This window comes from Cyclopterus lumpus, chromosome 16 (genome assembly GCF_009769545.1).
Source record: "Cyclopterus lumpus isolate fCycLum1 chromosome 16, fCycLum1.pri, whole genome shotgun sequence".
Taxonomy (NCBI): domain Eukaryota; kingdom Metazoa; phylum Chordata; class Actinopteri; order Perciformes; family Cyclopteridae; genus Cyclopterus; species Cyclopterus lumpus.
The window spans coordinates 13,599,388-13,609,032 of NC_046981.1; the positions used below are offsets into that span (position 1 = coordinate 13,599,388).

The window sequence follows — 9,645 nt, forward strand, 5'->3', positions numbered from 1 at the left end:
CACCTTTTTGCACAAATGCAGAGGATTGAGCATTTGTGAGTCCAGAATAATACAAGAAACTGTCATTTATTGAAGAGTAATCAGCTGTAATGTAACACAACTGAGACAATAGTGTCTGCTCTATACTGTAAAAACACTGGGGGTGAACATCAACATTATGGTTGCTGACTAAACACACTGCATGAACAAAATACAGAACAGTTCAGAGAGGAAGTTTACTTTTCAAAGGCTTTCTGTTTGTGATACTCTTTGTCTTTTGATCTGATGCTAACATATCAACACAACAACAAATAGGTTTAGATGCCCAATTTCGTTAAAGAAAGTGGCCTATATCATTCTGCACTTTGCGTGTTGTCAAAGTCAGTCTTCCATGTTGCGTTCTCATATAAGGTGGGACAATCTGTTAGGATGTTGCAATAAAGGAAAGAAATACACTTTATAATAAGATCAAATTCTCACATTACCTGCAACATTTCTCAATTACACGAAACTCAATGTTGCTCCTCAAGTCTTGAAATAGCTAAACTATGTGTTATTAACATGACTAAACAAAGCAAAGACAAATTGGAACAAAGGAAATAAAAAATAAGTGTGCCTTTTAAACATGACCGTGCATTCCAATACATTTGAGTGAACATGTTGACAATTAGGAAACAACATGCAGGCGGGGTATAGCCAGCTTCAGCAGGCTGCAAGCCCCAAAGCCCAAAGCATCCGAACAGAGAAAAGCATCGATCCTTGAACTTCTTGAGAAATTCAGTATTAGATGTGTTGAACTTGAATGCAAAACAGACAGATGTGAAAGAGATCGGAAATGCAGACATCATTTTGAATCCAACGAAGTGTTTTTCTCTCTTTTCCCTGCTTCACTCAGATTAATTTGCCCTTAAACCGAAACAAAACGACTATCGCGCTGAGAGGGAAAGCACCGCCAGTCCATTTAAAGCAGATCCGCGCTATCGCAGCTGCGGCACTACCTGCAGTTGTTACTGTAGGTGCGCAGGGATGCACATTATCAACTTCTATGGGCGCTTCTTGGAAAATACATTTGCGTAAGAGTCTTTTTTAACGCTTCTCTCAAATACACCGGTGACACAAAGGGAAACAGAGTGATGATTTGATCGCTGCGGGGATGGGGGAAAAGCGCACCACTGGCCACTTTGGATTGGACTGATCCCACCACCAGACCTCACGCGCACACACCTGACACTTCTTCAGGTCCTGAGCGCCTCGCCCCCCCCCCCCCCCCCCCCCCCCCCCCCCTCCCCAGTTGATGCCGAGGATCATGACCATGAACCACCAGTCGGTTGCCACCGCGCCGCTGGATCTGCGCACCAGTAACCGAGAGCGTGGGAGCGCCGGGTCGAGGACTCCGGACTGCAAAGGTCACGCCGAGGACGCTCGAGGGAAAGACGCCTCACCTCCGTGCACAGGACAAGACCGACCGGAAACACACTGCCCCGCGGTCAGAAGCGCACCGGGCCCAGAAAACGGCGCTGCTCGCAAACGGCCAGCGGACAAGTCTTCCTACAGGCTGCCTTTTAGGAAACGCCCGATTCCCGTCGAGCCGGAGTCCCACGCGCAGTCGCCGGTTTTACCAGAGAGCGGAGACCGCTTGGCTCCTCCGGTGGACGCGGACTTCACATGGCGACAGAGCTCCGCCGGTCGTTTGGAAACGACCGCAAGTGAAAGCAGGGTCGCCGCGGCACCAGCGACTCTCAGGCGGGCTGAAGAGGCAGGGCAGAGTCCGGATGGATATCCCGTTCGCTTCCTGCACCCGTTTGATTACGGTAAGCGTTACTCACTATATACCCAATAACTCTTTTTTTATTTTTTATTTTTGTTTAATCTCAGAGTATACGTGACAATAATAATGTCTGATCTTTGCTTGACAATACAGTGGAGTAGATGCAGAAGCTGCTGAATCAATGAGAAAGCGTCCAGTAATCTGCGCTGATTAAGAAGCTCGCTGGGTCAACTCATAACTCAATACACGCAGAGACACCTACATGCACGGTTGCACACTTCCATAAAGCAAAACAAGTACTTGTTCATCAATGCAATCTTTTTATTTGTCTATGTATCTTTCTCATGTTCTCATTGTCTCTTCCACCTTTTCCTCTTTCCGTCTCTCTCTCTCTCTGTGTGTGTCGTCCCTGCAGGTCCATACCCGGTGTGCTGCTTGCCCCCGGCCCCCGAGTTGAACCACCCTCTGACCCACCACGCCGAAAGCCTGCGGACTGGTATCGCTCTGGCTACACGTCAAGATGAAGACGGAGACACGTATGTTAATATCTTTAAACTGGCTTTGGTTGGAAGTCACTGTATATACATGTAGTTAAAAAGAGTACTATAATTTATACAACCAAAACTTATTCATTTTTTAAATCATCGCTTTTTAGTCAGATCGCTGTTGGCAGTCGACACATAAACTTTCATGGGATTTCCAGCAGATTTAGAGCAGACCCAACCATTCTACATCTGGAGATACCAACTGTTTGATTGAGATTCATAGTTTAAATTTAACGTACAAAACATTGTTAACTTCTTGGAACATGATACATGCATCTGGTACATATCACAGTCAGACTGATGGCAACACAAAACCACTGAAATATGTCTGAGAACCCAACACTACCTCACTACACTTATGTGCAATATGTGCCATTTTATTACTTAAAACTATATCATTTAAAACTGTCTAATTTAAAACTGTACCCCAAACTGTACATATTAGAACCTCTCTTGTCCTTGTACATAGTACCACCCCTCTGTATACATCACCACTTTTGTATAGTGTTCTCTTTTATATTTTGTATTTTTCTTTTTCTTTCTTTTTTATAATGATATTTCTGAAACGTTGACTCGGAGAGCCCTGCATAAGAGTGCCAATGTGTCTGGACTGTTGGTCCAGGCACAAATGGCAAATACATATCTTGAATCTTGAATCTTGAATTTCTGTAGAGCCATTCTCAAATTTGCAAAACAATAGGCCCTTTCCACAGCAGACATTTTAACTTGTTGGAGTTGAAAATTCAAACGCTCCAGTAAGCCGTGACAGTGAACCAGCAGAGCACAATACCAGCAACCCTCATCATTAATTATTTTCATGTATACCTCCGCTCTACTGTGATATGTTAAAATGTCTCAAATGAAGAAGTCCTGTGACATTTCAGTCTGCATCGTGGCTCCTTGCAGTCAATGCAGATCCACTCTCTGGGATCACTTCTCTAAGAACCACAATTACCACTTTCATAAAAAGTCATTCACAGGGCTGGACCCAAACAACGTCTAACGGTTTTACCTCATAAACAAAGCTTTAGGCGTTGCTCAACCTGGATGTGGTTTGTGAGATGCCTAATACCATCTCAGATTATTTGTTCTGTACTCTGTGACTCACCTGGTTCTGCATATTGAACAGGTACAGTCAGTTCCCCCTCATCCACCTAAATTCTTTATTGCTGTTTCATTTCCTGTATGGGAAACTTGTTAAGTGTAGACCAGGAATGATTCGCGATGTGGCAATGGAGACTTTGATATAACACAACAACCTGGAATCTGTAGCACTGGAACATGAGCTTCTTGAATAAATAGGCATTGCATGTATGTGACAGTGTGTGTTGAACAATCTTTAATTTGAAGTATCTCAGGGTGTAGGATGGGGGTTGAGAATGAGAACACTGTACAGGACACTGGAGGAGTTCTCGAGACTGAATTAATGCAAATATTTAACTTTAACGCATGATTACTTTACTTTGTCTAAACACCCACCCGCCCACACACAAACTGAGAACACACACACACACACACACACACACACACACACACACACACAGTCATATGACTATTAAAATAGCATGTCCAAGAATTAAATGACTTTGATGTTGCTGTTTCAAAAAAGTATCAGCATTATTTGCATCCAATCAAAACAAACCCGTGATGACCAACATGTAGTGGAGCCATAAGTCCCGTGACAAGCAGCTGCTTATTGTCCCATATCGGCTTCAGAGACTCATAATTACTATAAGGCATCCACTAATAACAGGCAGTGGCCAGGGAATAAGAATAATGCAATATATGGTGACTCTTGCAATAGCCCTGATAACAAGTACTTTTTGATTTTTATGTGATAACAAGTACTTTTAATTTGTATGTACTGTATATATATACTTTGTGTATATATATATATATATATATATATATATATATATATATATATATATGTCTGATTGACAGTGTGGATTCTTAAACTCTTGCCACCTATACCTGTTTTTATTTTTCACCTTCACTTCCTACAAATAGTTGAAATGTGCATAATGAACATTATGTTATTAGTAGTGCCTTAATGCAACAAAGCTGCAGTACAGATACCATTCACAGAATCGAACCCTTTGTAATGCAGTTGAGACACATTGGCTGGCTATACCTACTTCGTTGTTGTTGGAAACTTAGTTTGAATTTTGCCGAAAGAAACACTCTCAGCCCCCCTTCACACTGCCTGTACGTGTGTGTGTGAGTGTGTGTGTATGTTTGTGTGTGCGTGTGTGCATAATGTAAGTGACAACGAGCATGCGCCTACTCTTACGTCAATGGGGTGTTCATATTCAGTTCTCAGCGCCTCTGAGCCCCTTAGTTTCGGGAAAACCAGTCAGTGCTCAGTTTTTAAACACGATTGCGGTTCTTCTCAGGTGTCTGTCTTTCTTTCTTTTTTTCTCTGTGTTTTTAAATGAATGGTCTCAAAAAACCCAAACATCCGCTCCTTACTTCCTCATTTACCGCTTTCTTTTTATCAACTTCATATCTCTCTCTCTCTCTTTTTTTCTCTCGTTCTCTCTCTTGCATTTCTGTTATGTGTCACTTGCTTATCCACGCTATCATTTGTATGGGAGATGTGCATATGTATTAATTGCCTTACAGCTCGTACAAATGTATTCCTACATGGCACTCAGTTCCATTGACCTGCACAAAAACACCATCATCTGGGCTATACGGTGATCATTGAAACTGTCATGTAAACACCTTCATGGGTCAATATTGTAATTGCAGACTTAGATTATTTCAAATGACTATGGCATGTCGACCCAATACTTAGTTTTTTTAACGGTATTTGGATTCTGCACATCCAGGTATAAACTTTAATCTTTTTTTCCAGAAAATACAAACAAACACCAAAACCACATTAGTAGTCTACAGCCACACCGGTGGTACTGTGAGGCTAAGCTTTTTTCTTTCTCTCATTTTGCACTGTCTATTTTTCTGTTCATAGCAGAACCGAGTCCCACGGCCAGACACTTATTCCCTGTTCACACTGAAGCAACAAGGTAAAGACAGTGTTTGCGTACGGTGTGAATGGGTCACTAGGTTATATATGACCTGGGTCCACAGTCCTCCGACCTGGTTCACCGTCATCGAACACTGCTCGCTGTAGCGTGAGAGAGTGAACTCGAGTTCACACTATCTGTGAGATTGTTTCTTGAACTACCATTGCAAGCCCAAGTTTTCTGTCGATGTTGACAGCCTAATATTTGCACAGATTAATGTTCAATATCCTACTGACTCACTCACTCACTCATTCACTTGTGACCCCATGTGACCCTTTCAATGAATGTAAAAAAAACAACTGATCCCACCAAACAACAAATTGCAGGTTTCCAATATGGACACCTCTGCCCGACAAACATGGACATAACATCATTCTTCGTGACAAGCCGAGTGGACTATAAACCATAATTTCTTCTTCACTGGACGGTGGTGCTCCTCTGCATCTCTTTTGTTTACTATTTACGCACACTGACACATCACCTCATTGCTCAGCTGCTCCACAGACCACAGGATATGTTCGGCTTCAGATGGATCATTCAGTTTGGCTAGGTTCTCACCCTCCACACCAAACAGGATACCACAGGATACAGCCTTATCTTTCTTTCATCGCAGTCTCTTTTCTTCTTTTTCTCTCTCTCTCTCACACACACACACACCCACACACACACACACGCACATACACAGTTACACAGGGACTGTCAGTGTTAATGCGGCAGGCTCACGTCTCCTGTCTGCGTCAGCGGCACTGTGCTTGGGGTTATCTGGGGCTGTGGTCTGCCTCACTTCCAGGAACTAGAAACAGTACAGTTTCATCTTTAGAGGAAAAAGAGAGAGATGGATGCAGATAGCGTTGTGTATAATAAGAGATAAAGTCATTTTATACCTTTATTAAGGCAACTCTTGACACATTAGTTGAGCTCAATGCTTAGAGAGATAAATAACCATAGCTGACTTGGATATGCTGCAGCTGTATTGGTCACTAAGATCACGATAGGATTTATTGCTGACACACTGAAGGGGATTTTTGAGGCAAATGATGGGCGATGATAGCATGTACAGTAAATATAATAAATGGATATTTTTGGATTCAGATTTGTTCACTATTCTGAGCTCACTTACAGGAACAGGGACCAGCTGAGGAAAGAACCACCTTGCTTACTCCCGTTCAAAAGGACAGTTCTGCTTTTTCTGCTGTTCGCAAATCATCTGATTGTTTATTGCAGTCGCAGTTTCAACCTGCTCTTGCACAGGATCATTTAGTTTGAGAGCTGATGTCCATGCTGGACCATTCATGACCAATACTATGCATGTTTGTGCACATGCATTGTCGACGATTTGCACTCGTTATTTGGTGGTCAAATTTAAAAGTTGAATTATACACAAACATAGAGCAAGGCTGTTTTTTCCTGAAACCACCAAGTGAATCGTAGCACGTGCTTATCCTGAAGTTGTCAAATAATTTGAGTGTTTCCACTGTGAATATCGAGATTATGTAAGCATAATTCCTTGCACACGCACCAGTTTTAATAAAATGTGCAGACAAGTGTTGACGAGTAGCTGAAAAGGTCTTTCATCTCTATCTATTCAGGGAGGATATTAATGTCATTAATGACTTCACGTCAGTGGGACACATCGCTGAGAGGAAGTGTTGCACGTGATTTTGTCATGTAAGAACTTATTTTCTGACCTCAAATTCTATGCAAGGGTGCTTTAAACTTCTCAAGAAGCTGCTCTGTTTCCTGTACCATGATTGTACTGTATGTCTGAATGGGACCTATCCAATAGAGGAAGCTGACTGAGTGAACCTATAAAAGCCCCTGTCAGAAACCAGACCGCTGAATGGCTGGATTTCACAGCACACAGAGCGAGTTCAAGAAAGCTGCCATTGTTGCTGACAACAGGAAGTGACATAAAATCAGTCTGGCTCTTACTGGAAGCTGCTCTCTTGAGAAAAAAAAAAGCTTTGTTTTCTGCTTTTCCCTGTCCTAAACTTTGGCCTGCGTTTGTTCTTTCGCTTCACGTACAGACCTCAGATAGTGGTTTCCCCTTAATCTTGATAAGGCTGTGAAACGGGTGGTGTGAATCATGCCTGTGACTCTATCTGTGAAGCTCCTGGGATAATTCAGATGCGTGGTATGCCGTGACGTGGCATGGCATGGCATGGCGTGGCGTGGCATGGCGCGGCGTGATGTGGCGTGGCACGGCGTGGTGTGGCGTGGTATCCTGTGGCGTGGTATGTCGAGGCGTGGCATGGCATGGCGTGGTATGCTGCGGCGTGGCGTGGCATGGCGTAGCGTGACATGGCGTGGCGTGACATGGCGTGGCGTGGTATCCCGTGGCGTGGTATCCCGTGGCGTGGTATCCCGTGGCGTGGTATGTCGAGGCGTGGCATGGCATGGCGTGGCATGGCATGGCGTGGTATGCTGCGGCGCGGCATGGCGTGGCATGGCGTAGCGTGACATGGCGTGGCGTGGCGTGACGTGGCGTGGCGTGACGTGGTATCCCGTGGCGTGGTATGTCGTGGCGTGGCATGGCGTAGCGTGACATGGCGTGGCGTGACATGGCGTGGCTTGACATGGCGTGGCGTGACATGGCGTGGCGTGGCGTGGCGTGGCGTGGTATCCCGTGGCGTGGTATGTCGTGGCGTGGCGTGGTATCCCGTGGCGTGGTATGTCGTGGCGTGGCATGGCGTGGCGTGGCATGGCGTAGCGTGACATGGCGTGGCGTGACATGGCGTGGCGTGACATGGCGTGGCGTGGCGTGGCGTGGCGTTGGCGTGGCGGTTGTGGGTCAGACATACATGTTGACCTCTATTCGGAACATCAGTACTTAAATTCCCGGCTCCTCCAGTTGGCATGTGTTGCAGTGTCACAGCAGATGGGTTAAATGCTGAGAGAGATGTACCTGTATATGACAATTGTTATAAAGTTGTTGTTTTAAAGTAGAATTAGCTACTTCTGACAAAAGTTCTTCCCAGACTAGATTTGAAGGCCATCCCAAATTATGTAAACTATCTTTATTTAAAGCAATAGTTCAATAGCTTATCTGACTGTAATAACACACCTGATTTGATGTTTGATGTAAATAATACTTTGACAAATAATTTTCTCTGTAATTAATTATGCTTAGATACTTATATTTAATAAAGATATGATACTTGTTTCCCATGTGATTGTAATTGCAAAGGTAGCAGATCCATGGCTTCTATTAAGACATGTATTTATTAATCTTGGTGTTCACTCTAAAGTTACACATACTCTGCCTGTACTTTTAACAGATATCTTTTCAAATTATGCTTGTTTAAAAATAAATTCTACTTGCATTTAGCTTTCAACTGTGTTGTTCATTACAGAGCTCTCCACATAGCAGTGGTACAGGAGGAGTTGGCCCTCGTCCGCAAACTGATCCAGCTCCTGCTGTGGGCTCGCAGAGGCCTTGATATCTACAACAACCTCCGTCAGGTAAAACAAACGCACCTACAGGACATTTAAAGTCTCCAATTAACCCTAAGCTGCATGTCTTTGGACTGTGGGAGGAAGCTCGAGAACCCCCGCTGCTAGGAGAACGTGTAAAGTCCAGAAGTACTGCCTGGGATTGGGGATCGAACCCGGGCTTGCTGTGAGGTGACAGTGCTATCCACTGCACCACCATGCAGGCTGCTAGCTTTACTTTTTCAAATTTGAATCAATAGTCTGACATTTGAGGGAAATATTGTCTTCCTTCCCAAGCCTGCAGTGTGTGACTGTGTATGAATGGTCAGTTAGAATCCTGATGGGCAGGTGGCACCTTGCATGGTAGCCCCTCCCATCAGTGTATGAATGGTGTGAATGGGTCAATGACATCTTAAAGCGCTTTGAGTGGTCGGAAGACTAGAAAAGCGCTATACAAGTACAAGTCCATTTCCCATTTCAGTCCATTTCCCATTTCATAACACATATGAAAGAGGGCTCAGCGTCAGTCAGTAACATAATTATCGATAGAAGTAGAATAGAATGGTGATGGGGTTTTCTACCCCAACAACCACAGCATGTAAAACACATTCCCCTGGTGCCTCACCCATCTGATAACAGTAACTTGGAAAAGAATGAAAGAGGAAGTGCCTTAATTTCCTCCTGGCCTTGCACTACGTTATTACAGTTATGGCGGCTGATGCTTATACAGTGGAATTCACCCTTCCTGGTTTCTACACCTGTACTTGCCACAAGCCAAAACCATGCATATGCTGAGAAGGACTACATGTGTTTTCCAGCGTTTTATTTTATTTTGTACGTGGTTTTCTCATTCAGTTTCTCTATAGTTAGGGATTTTCAGGGTTTGCATGTT

The 9,645-nt window shown here is 43.9% G+C and overlaps 1 protein-coding gene across 4 annotated transcripts in view; it reads left to right on the forward strand.

Moving 5' to 3' along the window:
* Window positions 1-1,243: 1,243 nt before the first annotated feature.
* Window positions 1,244-9,645, forward strand: part of bcl3 (BCL3 transcription coactivator) — a 15,801-nt gene continuing 7,399 nt past the window's right edge. For all 4 annotated transcript variants that reach the window (XM_034553713.1, XM_034553714.1, XM_034553715.1 and 1 more), the window contains exons 1-3: window positions 1,244-1,790; window positions 2,163-2,283; window positions 8,675-8,783. In XM_034553713.1, the coding sequence (XP_034409604.1) occupies window positions 1,274-1,790; window positions 2,163-2,283; window positions 8,675-8,783 (747 nt within the window). In that variant the 5' untranslated portion in view covers window positions 1,244-1,273. The remainder of the gene's footprint in view (window positions 1,791-2,162; window positions 2,284-8,674; window positions 8,784-9,645) is intronic.